Source organism: Musca domestica, unplaced genomic scaffold (genome assembly GCF_030504385.1).
Source record: "Musca domestica strain aabys unplaced genomic scaffold, Musca_domestica.polishedcontigs.V.1.1 61, whole genome shotgun sequence".
Lineage (NCBI taxonomy): Eukaryota > Metazoa > Arthropoda > Insecta > Diptera > Muscidae > Musca > Musca domestica.
Window position 1 is genome coordinate 4,613,005 of NW_026712367.1, and position 19,389 is coordinate 4,632,393.

The window sequence follows — 19,389 nt, forward strand, 5'->3', positions numbered from 1 at the left end:
CTAAGAAAACTCGAAAAAAACAACATTTATTAAATTATAAGGAAAATTTTTGGTCTCCCAAAAAACCCTTCCCTATCTTTTTTTATAGGTTATTAACTCATCGCCTAATTTATTTGCATATTTATCCATATTACATAGATATAAAAGAAAACATATTTTTTGGCATTTTTTATACATACTACGTATCTAAAGAAAATCGAAAACTAATTGGCAAACCCTTATTGTATTTTTTTACTTTGGCCAAAATTAACTCTTCTTCCAAAACAAAAAAAAAAAAAAAGAAATTCCTCATGAAAAAAAAACTTGAAAAAATGAAAGATATGAACAAGAAGTCGCAACTTGCAAACAAAACAATTCATGATGATCATTAAATGTCCTTAACTTTCTTTTTATGTAAATAAAGTCTTTTTAATTTAACAAAGAATTATTATCAGATTACAAAAGAAGAATATGAATATATTTTTTCTTTTTTTTTTTGCAGCCAAAAAAGGTAAAATGAAATAAAAAGAAAAAATAAAAAAATGGATGTTTTGGAAAAAAATTTTTACAACAGACTGTGAGAGCTAAGAACGAGGATTTAAAAAATAAAAAATATAAATATATATATACAGGGTGAGATAAAAAAACTGTTTCATTGGCCGTTTGAAGGCCATAATTCGTGCCAAAGGTAATCAGTTCGAACAAATCTAAACTTATTCTTAAATTTGATATTTCCGAAATTTTTTGCTTTTATTGAATAAAATTTAAAAAAAAAAATGTAAAAAATTATGACGTTTGATTTCGTTGCCATAAATTTTTACATTTTTTTTTAATTTTATTGAATAAAAACAACAAATTTCGGGAATAGCATCAAATTTTAGAATAGGTTTAGATTTTTTCGAATTGGTCACCTTTGGCATGAATTATGGCCTTCAAAATGCCAATAAAACACACGTCACACGCTGCCCGAATGTTGTTCTGCCGTATTTTGGCCCATTCCCTGCGAAGCGCTTGCTTGAGTTGATCGACACTTTAGTATTTTTTATTGCCAACCTTGCTTTCTAAAATACTCCAGACACAAAACTTTGTTGCAATAATTTTTACATTTTTTAAAAAAAAAAATTTATTGAATGAAAGCAAAAATTGTAGGAAATAGCATCAAATTTTAGAATAAGTTTAGATTTGTTCGAATTAATCACCTTTGGCACGAATTATGGCCGTCAAATGGCCAATGAAACCATCACACGCTGCCCGAATTTTGTTCTGCGGTATTTTGGCCCATACCAGGCAGGGCGCTTGCTTAAGGTGATCGACACTTTGGTATTTTTTAGTGCCAAACTTGCTTTCCAAAATACCCAAGACACAATAGTCCAACGGATTGGTATCCGAAGATTTTTTGGTCGCCATTGTGCGCTGGAAATGAAGCGTGGAACCTCATTTTGTAACCATTGTGCGCTGAAAATGAAGCGAGGAACCTCATTTTGCAACCATTCTTGGGTGGCGCGTGCTGAGTCCTATTGGAATGTCCAAAATGTTTGCGTGCCCAAGGCTTTAATACACCCTCCAGAATATTTTCGCTATTATATTCGGCATTTATTCTAATGCCATGGTCGATTAATGCGAGCGGAGGGCAAACATCGGCTGTTATTGCAGCCCACACCATGGCCGGCGTTCTGGTGGCCAACCGAAGTTCTGGTGCACATTTTCAGCTGATCTCTTTGGCAAGTAAACGCAATTATTTTGTTTGTTTACATTGTTCGGCTGGACAACGAATGTTTTCTCATCGGAGACCACCAAACCAAATTCGGCAGTTTACCACTTTCGGCCAAGCGGAACAACTCTTTGGCTCTTTTGAGTCTATTTTCGTCTTTGTTGCGGTGTAAGTTCTCGAACTTTTTGGAATTTCAATGGCTTTACCCCAAACTCATTTTTCAATATTTGGCGAATGCGATATTGCGATATGTTCAGCTCACGAGCCATTTTTCACTACTACATTTTGGCCGTCGCGTGCTTCGATCAAGCGGCTTCTTGACTTTTCAAACCATTTCTGCTGATGTGGCTGTTTTCTTCCGACCACTGCCTTGACGTCAGGCTACGCTACCAGTAACAGTATCACGGTAACGAGCAATGGTACGAGACACAAAGGATTTATTTTTAACAGCTGTTGGACGAGTGGCCTAGAAATAAAAGCAGTCTGAAGTTGGTTGCAGTTTTTTCATCTCACCCTGTATATATATTTTTTATTTTGGGAAGTAATAGATTTTTAAGAAGATTATAAAATGGATTTTTAAAATTTTTTTGAACTTTTCATATATTTTTCGAAAACTTCCTCGTTCTTTCCCTTGGGCATTTCTAATATTTGTTTTTAAATTCTTACCAATTTTATTTAAATAAACATCCCATGAATCTTCTCCATATTTCAATGGTGCTTGGGCATTTTTGAGAAAAAAATTTTTGGTTGGATTTTTTAAGGAAATTTGAAGATGGATTTGTTGGAAATTTCGGGTTTTTCAAAAAAAAAAAAAAAAAAACAAATGTGGAACTATTTTCAATAGAAAACTTAATGACAATTCTTGGTCATTTAAAATAATTTTTTTTATTATATTCTTATCAGTTTTGTTTGGCCAAACATCACATGAATCATCTCCATATTTCCATGATGCCTGAGCACTATGAATATCAAAGAAATATCAAAACTGAATTCCAAATTGAATACATTTTCGGGTAATCAGTGATTAGACTGAGTCACAATGTTTGACCTTTGACATATTTCTGATTAGAAAAAAAAGCAAAACAAAATTTGGTTGAATTATTTTGAAGTGGAAACAACAAACTCGGATAAGATGCTGCTGTGGACAGAAAAGATTTGATTTTTCAATTTAAATGGAATCGTAAAAAAGAAAAAAAATACTGAGACTAAGAAAATAAAATCTATATTTTATTTGTTTATATTTTATTTTTATGCATAGTTATGCTCTGTTCCAAAATCGGAATGGAATCGTAAAAAAAATAAAAAATAATGCTTAGACTAAAAAAATATAAAATTACATTTTATTTGTTTTCTATTTAATTTTTATGCGTAATAATGCACTGCTCCACCTTCGGAAAGCATCTACATTTTACTTGTTTATATTTTATTTTTATGCATAGATCAATATTTGCAATAAATTTCACTTATTATATGTCCTTCGTCAATATCTTCATTTGTGTGTCATTTTCATCAAACGACGCCAAACGCCTAATCCTTGCATTGTGTGTTTAACGCTGTTTTTATTTGAATTGATTGACATCACTTAACTTGACTTCTCTGTAGCATTGTTGCCACATCATGTGTAACGACCACACTGTGTTAGAGGGTATTACGTTTTTGTGCATTTTTTATGTAACATTGAAAAGTAAACGAGATAAATTCATATTTCCATTTTACAATCTTCATAGAATTACTTTTTGAGTTGATTTATGTATGTCCGTCCGTCTGTCTGACCATGTATTTTTGTGACCAAAATGCAGGTCAAATTTATAACCCGATTTTGACAACATTTTAAACCGTTCATTTGTTTGGCCCAAGGATGAACCCTTTGGCATTATTAGGCATAATCAGTAAATATTTGGATATAGCTCCCATATATATCTTCATCCGATTTGCCTTTTATGGTACCAAATGTTTAATATTAGTCCGAATAGGGTGGAATTTGGCACATGCGACCAAATTTGGATCAGAAGCGAGTATTTCAAATTTCAAATCAAATTCAGCCTGGAAGAAAGTGAGCCAAATTAGATGAAAATTGGTTCATATATAGCTCCCATATATATGTTTTATCCGATTTGGTGTTTGGGCCCCTCATATTCGCAATGCACTCCACAAGAATGATATTTGGTACCAGATATCAGATACAGCCCCGAAATACCTCTGCCGAATTTTATCAAGATCGTTTCTGGTTTGTATATATCTTCAATATTTATATGCATCCGATTTCACGACTATTTTGTACTAAATATGTAATATCAGCACATTTTACCGAATTTTTTCATTTGGTGAAACTCGGTTCCCATATTCCTATTGATCCGATATATATTTTTTTATATAATCCTTCTCAACAGCTTATCACATTACAAGACTACCAACAGAAAAAAATTGTATTCAGGTGATTGCTTTGCCCAACCTTGTCTTCATAGTACCATGTTTTAAATTATTTTTTAAATTTGGTATAAAAGGTATTTAAGTTTGTGTGATATATAGTAATTTTTATTAAAAAAAAAAAATAAAAAAAATGTTAAAATGTGTCATTTTCCCCATATGTGAACTGATTAACTTTTCCGTGTGTATTAATGCAGTTTTTCTAGTGGCAACACTGCTTCTCTGCCGCTTTTGCAGCATAAATACAACATATGCCAGTGAGAGAATGTCTTTCGTGTTGACATTGGAGGAAAAGAGATAGCCATATATTTTGTTTGAACACTCATGATAGAATTTGTAGGGCATTTTTATATTTTAAATAATTTCAAGTTTTTCTACAAAATTTGCAAAATGTTGTAATGCAAAATGCTACTTTGGACACTTTTAAATATTTTACAATGCCAACATTGAAAATATACGGTTTCATAAAGAAGATAATGTCCAGAAAAACTCTTCGTACCTACAAGAGTTTTTAGGAAGTCTTTTTTGCTGTGCAACTGAGAGAGTGCAATGTTTTGATTTTTGTTGTTGGAATTTAACTGAGAGTCAGGGATGCCAACTACTCCGACGTAAAAATCGCTACACCACAAATCTCTATTGACCAAAAAACACTATGAAAATTAGTAAAAACAGCAGAGAGAAGAAGGAAAGTTAAACAAGTAAAAAAGCTGTAAGATCGTCCGGGCCGAACTTTCAATATCCTCCACCATTTGGAACGAATTTGGCAATTTTCAAAAAAAATAAATAAAATCCGTTAAAAATTCTGTTAACATCCTAAGGCTGCAAATACATAAAAAGCTTGAAGTCATGGCTAGGCATATTAATGTCAAATTATAAGGAAAAACGACGGCAGGATTTTAGTGCGGCTCTGTAATTCCTTTGTGAAATGTCACAAAATAGGCCGTGCCATGACTTCAAGCTTCTTATGTACTTAGCCCTTAAAAATACCGAATGTAGCCGTTATATAAGGGTCTATAGAACGACGTGGACCTGCATAGGCAACTTTTGTCATAAGTATTACAATATTTAAATGCGAAACTTAAAAAAATCGGTGAATAACGTAGCTGAAATCATCAAAATAACGACTATAGGGAGGTACCATTATAAGGGTGCTATACCAAATAAAGGCTGTAGTATCCATTACGAACTTCAAATATTGAATTTGAGACAGTTCCGGTGAATAATGTAGCTAAAATCATCGAAATACCTAATAACGGGAGGTACCGTTATATAGGGACTGTACGAAGACGTGCACCTGCACACACCATTTTCTATTACGAAGTTCTTATATCGAAGTTGAAGCAATTCCGGTGAATAATGTCGCTAAAATCATCAAAATACCGAATATCGGGAGATACCGTTATATGAGGGCTATACGAAGACGAGCGCCTGCACACCCCATTTTCTATTACGAACTTCAAATACCAAATTTGAAACAATTTCTGTGAATATTGTCGCTTAAATCATCAAAATACCGAATATCCGGAGGTGCCGTTATATGGGGGCTGTATGAAGGCGTGGACCTACATGGCCCACTTTCAATACCAAAAGTCCTGCAGACATGCATTTGAGTAAAATTTCATCAACCTACTTCAAATCGTTCGGAAGTTGGATAGGTTTCGACAGAGGGACGTACATCGCTAAATCGACATAGAATTTTATGCTGATCAAGAATATACATATATACTTTGTGAGGTCTAAACTTTATATTTCGTTACAAAGGGAATGACAAACTTAATATGTCCTCCATACTATGGTGGAGGGTATAATAAGTTTCTTGTCAAATTATTCTTTTCTAACCGTTTATTTTCCTTGGTCCGTTTTTTAGTTTGTTTGCTCTAAAAATGATGAAAGTAATACATTTTGCGTAAAAAGTCGTTACTGTAGCGATTTAAAAAAGAAAATCGCTACAACTCTTAGGGTGCAAGTACATAAAAAGCTTGAAGTCAAGGCTAGGCATATTAATGTCAAGTTATAATGGACAACGACGGCAGGATTTTAGTGCGGCTCTGTACTCCCTTTATGAAATGTCACAAAATATGCCTAGCCATGACTTCAAGCTTCTTATGTACTTACAACTTTAAACAGCGGTTTTCATGCGTCAAAAAATCACCACAAGTAGCGGTAAAACCACTAACATGGCATCCCTGCTGAGAGTGCATATTTTGTTGGTTTGTTATTTCTCTCACTTCACACTCCCAACAAAATGCTCTCTTTCAATGAACGAAGAGTTTTTCTCGACACATTTTAATATTTATTTATTTTCTAGTAATGTTTTAATATTTCATTTATTTTAATTTTGTCTTTTGTCTGGAACGGATGGAGATCGTGGGGACAATTTATTAAAGAAAAATATACGCTTTGCAAGGCGAAGACAAAACGAAATACATTAAATTAATTAATAAGTGCAAAAGTGAAATACAAGACAAAAGAAATAACAACAACAATAATATACGGCAAAGGAAAGAAAACCCCCAATTCTCGAATCCATGCAAACAAAATTCCTAAACTCGGAAACTTAAAACTATTTTTAGTTGTGTAAAATAATAATATTTTATATATAAAAAATATGCTTACATTTAAAAAATTCGGTAGCTTTATGCTACTAGTGTGTCTGATAATTGCCTCTGGAAATTGTATCCAAGATGAAGTGTTGACAGAGGCAACAACGGCAGCGGCGTTGGAGGAGGAGACACCTCTGGATGGTATGTAAACAAAAATTGCAATTCATTTCGGCTTAACTCTAGTTTAGTAAAAACTCTTCAATTTTTTCGAAAATTTTTTCAGTGGTAGGTATTTTAACCGTGATCCCAGGAAACTATTTTTTTCTTGGGGGACGGACCTGGGACCCCAGATTTTTGACCCGAAAGTCCGGGTTTGAGACCCCGACTAGACCCGGATCCACTTACCCGATATAGACAATATGGGTATCGTTGGAAAGCTTATGGAAATACCTATCCAACAAGTGGTCACATGATGGGGTAAGATGTTACGGTTCGGAAGTTATAGTCAAATTATCGATTTTTTGGACCCGGATTTTTTATAAAACCCCCAAAAAGTCAAAAAAGGGTTCATTATGGGGGACAACAAAATTGATGCCAAATTAAAGCTGACACTTCTACCTTTCCAAAAAGGTTCAATTTGTGCTAATACCTTTACTGAGTCCAGAGATATGGGTCTTTCCATCCGCATAACCCGATTCTAACCAGTTCATTAAAACTATGTTTTCAATAAAAAAAGGTATATTTTGCGTAAGAATGAAATTCAGAAATCTTTGGTTCGCGTTAGCCGGTGTAGGACATACCCAGAGGAGAAAATCTAAAGCCCCGGCCGAAGGCCGGCTACTTACAAAAGGTATCCAATTTAGAAAACTTTGGTTCGCGTTAGCCGGTGTGGGACATACCCAGAGGAGAAAATCTCAAGCCCCGGCCGAAGGCCGGCTACTTACAAAAGGTATCCAATTTAGAAAACTTTGGTTCGCGTTAGCCGGTGTAGGACATACCTAGAGGAGAAAATCTCAAGCCCCGGCCGAAGGCCCGCTATTTACAAAAAGTGTCAAATTTAGAAAACTTTGGTTCGCGTTAGCCGATGTGGGACATACCCAGAGGAGAAAATCTCAAGCCCCGGCCGAAGGCCGGCTACTTACAAAAGGTATCCAATTTAGAAAACTTTGGTTCGCGTTAGCCGGTGTAGGACATACCTAGAGGAGAAAATCTCAAGCCCCGGCCGAAGGCCGGCTATTTACAAAAAGTGCCGAAATTATGAACCTTTTGTTCGCGTTAGCCGGTGTCGGACATACCCATAGGTGAAAATCTCAAGCCCCGGCCGAAGGCCAGCTATTTACAAAAAGTGCCAAATTTAGAAAACTTTTGTTATTCCGACGACTGCTACGCGAAATAAACACTTTTTTCATTAAAAACATCATTTTAATGAACTGGTTAGAATAGAGTTATGCGGATGGAAAGACCCATATCTCTGGAACCGAAAAAGGTATTAGCACAAATTGTAGCATTTTGGAAAGGTAAGAGTGTCAGCTATAATTTGGAAACAATTTTGTTGACCCCCATAATGGGCCCTTTTTTGACTTTTTGGGGGTTTCATAAAAAATCCGGGTCCAAAAAATCTATAATTTGACTATAACTTCCGAACCATGACAACATACCCCTTCATGTGACCACTTGTTGGATAGGTATTTCCATAAGCTTTCAATCGATACCCATATTGTCTATATCGGGTGAGTGGATCCGGGTCCAGGCGGGGTCTTGATCCCGGACTTTCGGGTCAAAAATCTGGGGTCCCGGGTCCGTCCCCCAAGAAAAAAATAGTTTCCCGGGATCAGGGTAAAAATACCTACCTCTGGAAAAAATTTCGAAAAAATCTAAGAGTTTTAACTAAACTAGAGTTGTTCCTTCATTTCATTTGTTTCTATTAACAATTGCTGTTTTGTTTATGTCATTTTTTAAGTTTTTATTGAAATCATGGGATGGTCTGACTGGATGTGGTTGCATATCTATTACATTTACATGCATGTGTCTTGTGGGCCGGTTAATTTCAATGTCTGTCTATGATGATAAAGGGGATAGTTGGGGGAAGGCATGAAGCAAGGAATTTAAAGATTTCTTTTTGTTTTTTTTTATTCAATGACTGCAGCGCCTATATGGATGCAGTCCAAAAACATGATATCATTTTATGTGCTAGTGGCTATGAAATGGCCTGCATTCGTTGTATTTTGAAAGACACATACTTATATAGATTTTTTTGGAATATTACTGTATTGAGATTGTGCATATGATACAATTTCATGGATGTGAAATAATAATATTCGGCATATGTAGTATTCTTTGGAAATGACATGCAATTAAATACGTGTGTGTATGACGAGATAAGACTAACTTGCTTTCCGGTTTCAAAACAAAAAGTAGGACGACGATGAGCAAGCAACAAGTGTTGGATTTTTTCTGTTTCAGGGACACAGCCATATATACACACATTTTTTTAGGTAAAGGCAAAAAATGATAATTATTTTTTCATAATGATTTTATGATTTGCATTTTAGAATGTTGTGATAAGTTTCGAAGGAATGTAAAATTTTGAATGTAGATAAGAAGAAAAAGGACAATATTTTCCATAGAACATTTCTTGCAAACAAAGGAACAACTCTGGTTAAGTAAAAACTCTTCGATTTTTTCAAAATTTTTTCCAGAAGTAAATATTTTGTTCCTGATTCGAGGATACTATTTTTTTTGTTTGAAAGCTTAGAAAAATGCCTATCCAACAAGTAGTCACTTTTGGGTCAAAAATTCCGGACTTGTGTGTCAAAAATACCGGTCCGTCCCCCAAGAAAAATATTTTCCCGGAATCAGGGTTAAAATAACTATCATTGGGAAAAATTTCGAAAAAAAATTAAGATTTTTTACTAAATTAGAGTTAAATCCAAAAAATATTACATGCATATATTAAATTTTTTTAAATACTTTTAAGCCAACGTGGATTCTGGACTTATTGCTAGATTTAAGCCAATTCTTGGCGCCTTAACTAATATCTGCTGAGACTCTGGTCCCGCAGTTCGTTTTACAGAGTCTTTGGCCCCCAGCTTGTCATTCTCTAGCTTGTCTTTACGGACTAACTGGCCCCTCAGGATTCTCTCTCTTTGGACATATACCTCGTATATAGGGAGTATTCCTGGATCTTCAACTAGTCTAGTCTCCGTGGCCCCTCAACTCTTCTTTGAGGACTCCGTGGGCTTTAAGCTAGTCTTAAGTCAATTCTTGGCGCTTTAAGTCCGTTTGTGCATAGTCTCTGGACCCCAGCTTGTCTTTGCGGAGGCCAGTTAGTTTGGTCCCTACGGACTAACTGGCCCCTCAGGATTTTCTCTCTCTTTCTCTTTGGACACATACCTAGCATATAGGAAGTATTCCTGGAGTTTCAAGTCGTCTAGTCTTCGTGGCCCCTCTTCGTGCCAATTCTTGTCTTTTTAACCCGTCTCTAGTCCCCAGTTTGTCTTTACGGACTAGTTTGGCCTTTAAGTTCGATTTTATAGACTCCTTGGCTCCTCTTCTCTTTGCATGGGGTCTTTGGCCCTTCAGCCAAAGTTCGTCGTGGATACTACAGCCTATGACAGAAAATAGTCTGTGCAGGTCCACGTCTTCATAAAGCCCCATATAACTGTTTCTCCCTCCGATATTTTGATGATTTTAACGACATTATTCACCGGAATTGTTTCAAATTTGGTATTTTATGTCCGTAATGGATAGTACAGCCTATGACAGAAAATTGTCCGTGCAGGTCCACGCCATCGCATAGCCCCATATAATGGTACCTAACGATGTTCGGTATTTTGATGATTTTAACGACATTATTCACCGAATTTTCTCATTTGAATATTATAATGGCTTATAACAAAAGTGGTCTATGCAGGTCCACGTCGTCGTATAGAGCCTAATATAACGGCTACATTTAGTATTTTTAAGATTTTAACAGAATTTTTAGCGGATTTTATTTTCTTTTTGAATATTGCCAAATTCGTTTGGCCCGTCCGAACTTACATAATTTTTACTAGTTGTTCTATTTTTTCGCATAGCCCCATATAATGGTACCTCCAGATATTCGGTATTTTGATGATTTTAACGACATTATCCACCGAATTTTCTCATTTGAGTATTATAATGGCTTATAACAAAAGTGGTCTATGCAGGTCCACGTCGTCGTATAGAGCCTAATATAACGGCTACATTTAGTATTTTTAAGATTTTAACAGAATTTTTAGCGGATTTTATTTTCTTTTTGAATATTGCCAAATTCGTTTGGCCCGTCCGAACTTACATAATTTTTACTAGTTGTTCTATTTTTTCGCATAGCCCCATATAATGGTACCTCCAGATATTCGGTATTTTGATGATTTTAACGACATTATCCACCGAATTTTCTCATTTGAGTATTATAATGGCTTATAACAAAAGTGGTCTATGCAGGTCCACGTCGTCGTATAGAGCCTAATATAACGGCTACATTTAGTATTTTTAAGATTTTAACAGAATTTTTAGCGGATTTTATTTTCTTTTTGAATATTGCCAAATTCGTTTGGCCCGACCGAACTTACATCATTTTTACTAGTTGTTCTATTTTTTTATGCTCTTAGCTTATTGTAACCGCTTCACGCCTCTATATACCCCTTACCTCACTTTTCACCCCTTCCGGTTCATTAAGCTTGTCTCTAAATACCCTAAAGGCTTCAAAATTAATGCCATTTCGAATAATCGGTTCATCTGTGTATAGACTCCCTGATCCCACCTTGACTGTACTAGCATCCCTGGCCCATAGATTGTACATTATGACCCCCTGGTATTGAAAACTTCCGATCATATAAGCTTGTCTTTTAAAGAATCTAATACGTTTATAAGTAGACTTCTTGGCCACACGTCCATATTGATTTCCTGGCCCCTTCTTTAGGTCTAGATCACTCTAGACTCCCTGGTCCTCAATCACGCCTACATAGATGAACGTTCAAAACACCTGTTTTGTTGTCTGTATCGGCTCTCTGGCCCTATCTGTTCGTTTTTATAGACTCCTACGCCCTTAGCTCGTCTCCATCCTTTCCGACCCCCAGTTTGACTTTACATAATGACTACCTGGCCTTTAACACTTTTGGTCTGTTAGGCTTGTCTACAGAAAAGCCTCCTCATACGTTCAACAGTAGACTTTTTGGTCATTCATCTATATGGACTTCCTGGTCCGTTGTTTAGGTGTATATAGCTTGAACATAATCTCCCTGATCTTAAACACTTCTGATCCGTTAAGCTTTTCCATAAAGAAGATATTACTTGTTTACAAGCTATCTACACCTAAACAACCAGGACCAGGAAGTCCATATAGACGAATGGCCAAAAAGCAACTCGTCTATATAGCCTTCTTTGCCCTTTGTTCAGATCATTGTTCTAACCTAATCATTGTTCTAATCTAACATTTTACGAACTAGCTTTTTATGTTATTTTTTTATTTTTCCTTTCAATACTAATTCATTTCCTTTTCTTTTTCCCTCTATTTCCAGTCAATGTCAAAGTTTTCACCGTGGCCACGGAGCGAACCGATGGCTTCTTGCGTTACATGCGTTCAGCCCAAGTCTATGATATTGAGGTAAGTCAACATAAAATATTCTAATTAGACATTATTAACACCTTTCTTTCCAATCAGCCCAGCCGGCTTTCATTCTATTCTCCTCTATTCTTCTTCTTCATCTTCAAACAATAAGAAGAAAAGTCCGTTAAAACTAGTTTAACCGAATGTGAAGCGTGAATATTAATGCATTTAGAGCACAGTGTTAATCTCGAAGACAATAGAGACAACAAACCGTATTCAATTCTATTGTTTAAACAATATTTTGAATGCTATTAACCATATTTTGAAAACAAAACAGGTTTAAGCATTTGACTAACAAAAAAATGATTTCTGATTTGAGCTGCATTAATAACTGATAATCATAGAAATTTGTGTTGATTTTGAACATTAATCAAATTGATTGATGTTCGTGAGTTTAGTCGAGCCGAGTCAGGCGGTAGCCGGCAAATATGTATGGAGAAGCCTATCGAGCAAATGCTGGGAAGTTACCGGTTTTTGTTAGTCTGCTATGGGAAGTGTGTGTTATGTTAGCTTTTTTGTTTTCTTACGTTATATGCGTAACTACTGGTGTAAACTTTAGATTTCATTTTGTTTTCTGGTGTCTTTCTTCAAAGGCAAGCAAAATCATCTGCTATTTGACATTTAAAAACATAAGCTGTTGCAAAAAAAAAAAGCCAAAACTCTCCTCCATGATAATGAAACCCATGAATATATTAAACTTGAATTGTGAACGTTGCTGGAATATTCAATGCGTTTTTATACCCTACACCACAAGGTGATATTTGTGATTTTGTTTGTAACAGGCAAAAGGAAACAAGTTAGACCCATAGTTTCTTTTGATGATCTGCATAGAATCACATTCTGAGTCGATTTATGCATGTCCATCCGTCTGTCTGCCCATGTATTTTTGTAAACAAAAAACAGGTCGCATTTATTGTCCGATCCAGATGAAATTTTGCACAAGTCGTTTATTTGGCCCAAGTACGAATCCTATAACCATTGGAGAAAATCGACTAAAAATTAGATATAGCTCCCATATATATATATTCGTCCGATTTGCTTTTTATTGTGCGCCAAGCATGTAATATTAGCCCAAATGGGATGAAATTTGGTACTTAGGACCAAATTGAGTCTAGAAACAAGTATGCCAAATTTGGTGAAAATCGGCTCAGATATAGCTATAGCTCTCATATATATTGTTCATCCGATTTTTTTATTTTTGTCGTCCGCAGGCGTAATATGCACTCTTTAAAAACGAAATTTGAGGAAATATATCAAATACAGCTCAGATATACCTTTGCTAAATTTTATCAAGATCGGTTCAGATTTGGATATAGCTCTCATATATATTTTCGTCCGATTTGCTTTTTATTGTGCGCCAAACATGTAATTTTAGCCCAAATGGGATGAAATTCGGTACTTACCACCAAATTGGTCATAGAAACCAGTATCTCAAATTTAGTGAAAATCGATTCAGATATAGTTATAGGTCCCATATATATTGTTCTTCCGATTTGTTATATTTGTTCTCCACAGCCGTATTATGCACTCCGTAACAACGATATTTGAGGAAATATATCAAATACAGCTCAGAAATACCTTTGCCAAATTTTATCAAGATCGGTTCATATTTGGATATAGCTCCCATATATATTTTCGTCCGATTTGCTTTTTATTGTGTACCAAACGTGTAATATTATCCCGAATGCGGTGGAATTTGGCACTTACCACCAAATTGGACATAGAAACCAGTATGTGAAATTTAGTGAAAATCGATTCAGATATAGCTATATGTCCCATATATATTGTTCATCCGATTTGTTATATTTGTTCTCCACAGCCGTATAATGCACTCCGTTACAACGCTATTCGGGGAAAGATATCAAATACAGCTCAGAAATACCTTTGCCAAATTTTATCGAGATCGGTTCAGATTTGGGTATAGCTCCCATATATATCTTTTTCCGACTTCAAGTTTATCGTACATCAAACGGGTAATATAAGCCCGAATTGAAAAGGTACAAATGTCTTGGCAAATTTAGTAGAAATCGATTTAGAAGAGGATATTCCCCTCATATATTATTTCTTTTTGACTTTAAATTATAACTATAATCATGGTTCGTATGATTTAATTCTCACAAATTCCTCATGAAAACTTTTATTTGTTATGTGATGTTCTACTAAATATGCAAATTGATGCAAAGTGGTGTAGGGTTTTGGTTTTAATGGCAGAGTTTCAAAATTGATAGAGTTTAAAGAATAAATTATAAATTTTAAGATTTAATTAGGGAATTTAAATCGTAATTAAGAAAATGCCCCCTTTGATAATTTGAGATAATAAAAAGGTCATTGTTTTCATTACAGTTTTCAAAAAAAAAAAAAACTTACAAAGAAATGTATTAAATTTCTGGTAAAGTGAGATCAAACCCCCTTCTCTTTCGATTTCCTTTCATCTTTGTGTGTCTCAAATTAATGCCTTGCTCTTATCAATTACATTTCAATATATTTATTTCCAATACAAATACATTTCAAATTATTATAAATAAAAAAAAATCGAGTCAGCAAATGCATTTAACCAATAAAAAATAAGCTGTTCTGCCAGCCCAGCCAATTTCCAAAAGCAACTGCTTTCAAATTTATTGTCGTTCATTAAATTGGTGGGGGCAGTAAAAAAAAAAAAAATAGCCAGTCATTTTGAAATGTCAATGTTATAGATTAGAGATTTTATGGTAATGGATAATCGAAGCTTTTCTAAAATAACCAAATGGTAAGCTAGGAAGTCAATATGACTTGTTTTCCGTTTGTCTATAGATGCATGCAATTCGCAGATATTAATTTCAAATAAGTTTGTTTTTAAGGATTCCCTTTAAAATTATCCATAGTTTAGGTTAGGTTAAAGGACGTGCGGTTGCCATTTGATAATCGCTCCATTTGGAGCCATTTGGACCTGCTGGTCCATTGTGTTCATCCCAAATGAAGAGAGTAGAAAGAAAGAAAGATTGGTGAAAAAGGTGGAGAAGTTATTAATAGGAATTACAGTTATAAGGGTAAGCAACGGCTATACATTTTGCCGTCTCGTCTTTAGTCACTTAAGTCTTCTTTCTAATTGAAGAATTACTGTAGGGTCAGTGTTAGAGATCGAAGAAAAGTCCCTCCGCACTAATCTGTGTCTCACGGTAATAAGTGCTGGACAATGGCAGAGCAAATGTTCGATCGTCTCAATTTCTTCCTCGTCTTGTCAGTTGCAATATCATTGCTGCTCCATTTCGAGGTCATTGCCCTCATCTTGCAGTGGCCTGTGATAATGACCACCACAAGTCAAAATTATCCATAAAAATAGCTTCAACTCGCCCAAACACTTCCCTCCTTCCAAGTCGTCTTTTCAACGCGTGTTTTTAACTTTTGATCAGACAAGTTAAAAAGGTATCAGTCGGTTTTGCCGGCACATATATAGCCTCAGCCAATGCCGGTTTATTAAAAAAATAAATATTTCGACTTGTTTATTATGATTATTCAAAATGTTGATCCTTTTTGGAGAGGAGAGATACTGAAGGATTGGACCTATATTTTCCTCTTCTCATCTGACAGCTCTGATATACAATGTTCCAGTTTTTGACTACATTGACTACTTCCTTCACTTTATATGAGATGTGTTGTGTTTTTTTTTTTTTTTTGGAAAATTTTGACTTTTTGGGAGGAAGACACCAGGACACCATGGTTGATAGAGATATTGACATACAAGAAGTTTGAGGAAAATCGCTGACTTGCTTCGCAATTTATTCAAAAAATTTATACCACTTGTTGGCAAGGTATCAGAAGGAGTGGGGCAAAATACTCCAAATTCACATCAGATCTTGAGTTTGTTGAGATATTTGGGTGAGCCCAGTTTAAAAATATTCAGATGATTGGTTTGCTTTTCAAAGAGTTTGATTATTATTTCTCCTTTTGACCTTTTTTGGGAAGAAGATACCAGAAAGAGTGTTCTGATTTATCGCATCTTTATACACGACCTAGAGTTGGTAGAAATATTGGGATATAAGAAATTTGAAGACAATTAAACTAACCTCTTGGTTGGGAGGTTCTAGAAGCAGTGGACCGATATTGTCCATTTTTATACCCTACCCTCCATGCATAGTACAATAAGGAGGTAGAATAGCTTCGTAAAACTTTAGAAATACAGCCCTGAGGCTATGTCCGCTTCCTGTCAAATTTGAAATACCTGGATTTTCTTTCAAAAATATGATCTAAACAGTTCTATCTTTAAATTCCATGGCAATGCTGGCGAATAGCTTTAAAGCTCGTCTTGCAATTTACGCGTCTTCCAATCATTGATTTTGAAAATATTCTGTTTTTTTTTTCAAAACAATAAATACATACACAAAATAGGCAGAAGTCAGGCACACTTAGAAAAAAAATGTATTCAGGTGTTAGCTCTACCTTACCTTTTTATTGTACCATGGGTGCATGTCTTCGTATAGCCCCCATATAAAGGCAGCCCCCAATATTCGGTATTTTGATGATTTTAGCGACATTATTCACGCGAACTGTTTCAAATTTAGTATTAGAAGACCTTAATGGATCTCACAGCCTATGCCTAAAAATTTTGTATGCAGGTCCAAGTCTTCGTATAGCCCCCCATATAACGGTATCTCTCTTTATTCGGTATTTTGATGATTTTAGCAACTTAATTCGCCCGAATTGTTTCAAATTTCGTATTCGAAGGTTATAATGGGTAGTACAGTCTATACCCAAAAATTTCGTTTGCAGGTCCACGTCTTCGTGCAGCCCCCATATAACTGTAACTCCCGATATTTTGACCCTTTGTGGGGGAGGTACCACAGGGAGTGGACCAATATATCCCATCTTCACACCAGACCTAGGGTTAATAAAAATATTGTGATATATGTAATTTGAAGAAAACCGGAAGCTTATTTTAGATTTTATGAACGTTTTGATTATTATAAATTTTGACCTTTTGTGGGAGGTGGTACCAGAGGAAATGGTTGGATCTCTACCATGTTTAAAATAGATCTTAAGTTGACAGAAATATTCAGAGGTGCCAAGTCTAAGTGGAATGGGATATTAATTTCGTGTTTTATGAGCTTCATGAATATTTACAATTTTGACCCTTTGTGTGGGAGGTACCAGAAGGAGTGGACCGATATGTTACATCTTCACACCAGACCTTTGATTGATAAAAATAATGTAATTTGTGTAATTTGAAGAGTTGGATACCTACATCACATTTTATAAGATTTATAATTATTTAAAATTTTGACTTGATGGAGTCGACGGATATTCTCCATTTTCACACCTGACCTAGCACTGATGCATATATTAGGATTTGCAAAGTTGGAGCAAAATTGGATTATTCTTTCTCTTTCTGTGCAGTAAATTAATTTCTTTGAAAATGTTGACATTTTGTGGGGGAGGTACCAGAAGGAGTGGACCGATATTACGCATCTATGAACTCGATCTTGAGTTTGACAATACTATTACGATGTACCAAGTTTGGATCAAATCGGATACTCTCTTCCAATGTTATTGTGCGCACCATCCATAAAGACGGACGTACGGACTTTCGCTAGATTCCAAATGCCCTGAAACGGATTTGGTATAAAGAGACCTAGGGTCTAAAACCGTTATTTCGATGAGGCACGTTTTGGCCGTATCAAATGATATATATCCTCTCTAGCCATATGGCTGAGGTTATAAAAATCGGATGAACAATATATAGCAATGTGGGAGCTATAGCTATATCTGAACCGATTTTCAACAAATTTGAGATATTTGTTCCTATGCCCAATTAGGTAGTAAATATCAAATTCCATCCCATTTGGGCTAATATTAAACGTTTGGTGCACAATAAAAGGCAAAAGCGGACGAAGATATATATGGGAGCTACATTCAAATCTGAACCGACCTTGACTTATTTCTGAGCTGTGTCTGGCATCTGTTACCAAATATCATTGTTTTTCACTGCATATTACGAATGTGATGGACTTAAACCACAAAATCGGATGGAAAGTATACGCGGGAGCTATAGCTATAACTGAACCTATTTTCACCAAATTTGATGTACTTGCTTCTAGACTGAATTCGGTTGAATTGGGCCGAAATTCAGGTTATTTGGACTAATATTGGCCATTTGTTGCACAATTTAACCGAAATCGGTTGAAGATATATGGGAGCTAAATCTGATCCGATTATCACCAATTTCAATAGGGTTCGTCCTTGGGCCAAAAAAAATATTGTTTGGTAAATTTCATCTCAAGCGGATAATAAATGAGACCTGTACTTTTTTTACAAAAATACATGGACTGACAGACGGACGGGCGGACATGCATAAATCGACTCAGAATGTGATTCTATGCAGATCATCGAAAGGAACTATGGGTCTATCTGCTAAGGGTATTATGTCTTATATGTCTGCCATAATACCCTGACCACCTTGTGGTGTAGGCTATAAAAAATGATTTGTCAAAAAAATTTTGAATTTTTATGAAAAGAGATTTAAACTCAATTTTAATATTTTAATGCCTTTTTATTCTTTTAAGAAAAAATGTAAATATTTGAGTTCAAAGACCCAAAATCTCAACAATATCAAAGATTTTCTATTGCATCCGGTTTCGGTTTATGATGTAGCCCTAGTAATTTATTGTGAAAACTAATCAGAATGCCTTCTACATGCTATTGTTCTTAACGACAGCACAGCTATCAACTGGTTTATGTTCCTCTATGGAACTTTGTTTTTTTATTATTTTTCCAATTCCAACACATGTTCAATATATTTCCATAACAATTGCTGGTTCTTGAATTTTTTTTCTCTTTGAAATGAAAAAAATCTCCTCTAAAACCACATCATCTTTTAGTTTTCTTATGGTTGGTTGGTTGGATGCAGTTGCTTACACGTCTGTCATAGTGTGATGATGTTCCAGATTTTTCTTAATTTCTTTTCATTTTCTTTTCTTTCAATGCGTTTTGTTTATATTGAAAAAAAAAAAGAAACAAGAATATATGAAGAATGATGTGGCCTATGTGTGTTTCAAATGCTGTGCGTCTGGCGGCGTTTCTCAAATCACGTAGCCTGCCTGGAAATAGAGATTTGTTTCTTATTG

At 35.2% G+C, this 19,389-nt stretch overlaps 1 protein-coding gene across 1 annotated transcript in view; it reads left to right on the forward strand.

Annotated features, from left to right (window-relative positions):
• Positions 1-6,423: 6,423 nt before the first annotated feature.
• The window catches only part of LOC101889267 (procollagen-lysine,2-oxoglutarate 5-dioxygenase), a 33,419-nt gene continuing 20,453 nt past the window's right edge, over positions 6,424-19,389 (forward strand). The window contains exons 1-2 of the mRNA XM_059129424.1: positions 6,424-6,861; positions 12,204-12,289. Coding sequence (XP_058985407.1) covers positions 6,726-6,861; positions 12,204-12,289 — 222 coding nt within the window. The 5' untranslated portion in view covers positions 6,424-6,725. The remainder of the gene's footprint in view (positions 6,862-12,203; positions 12,290-19,389) is intronic.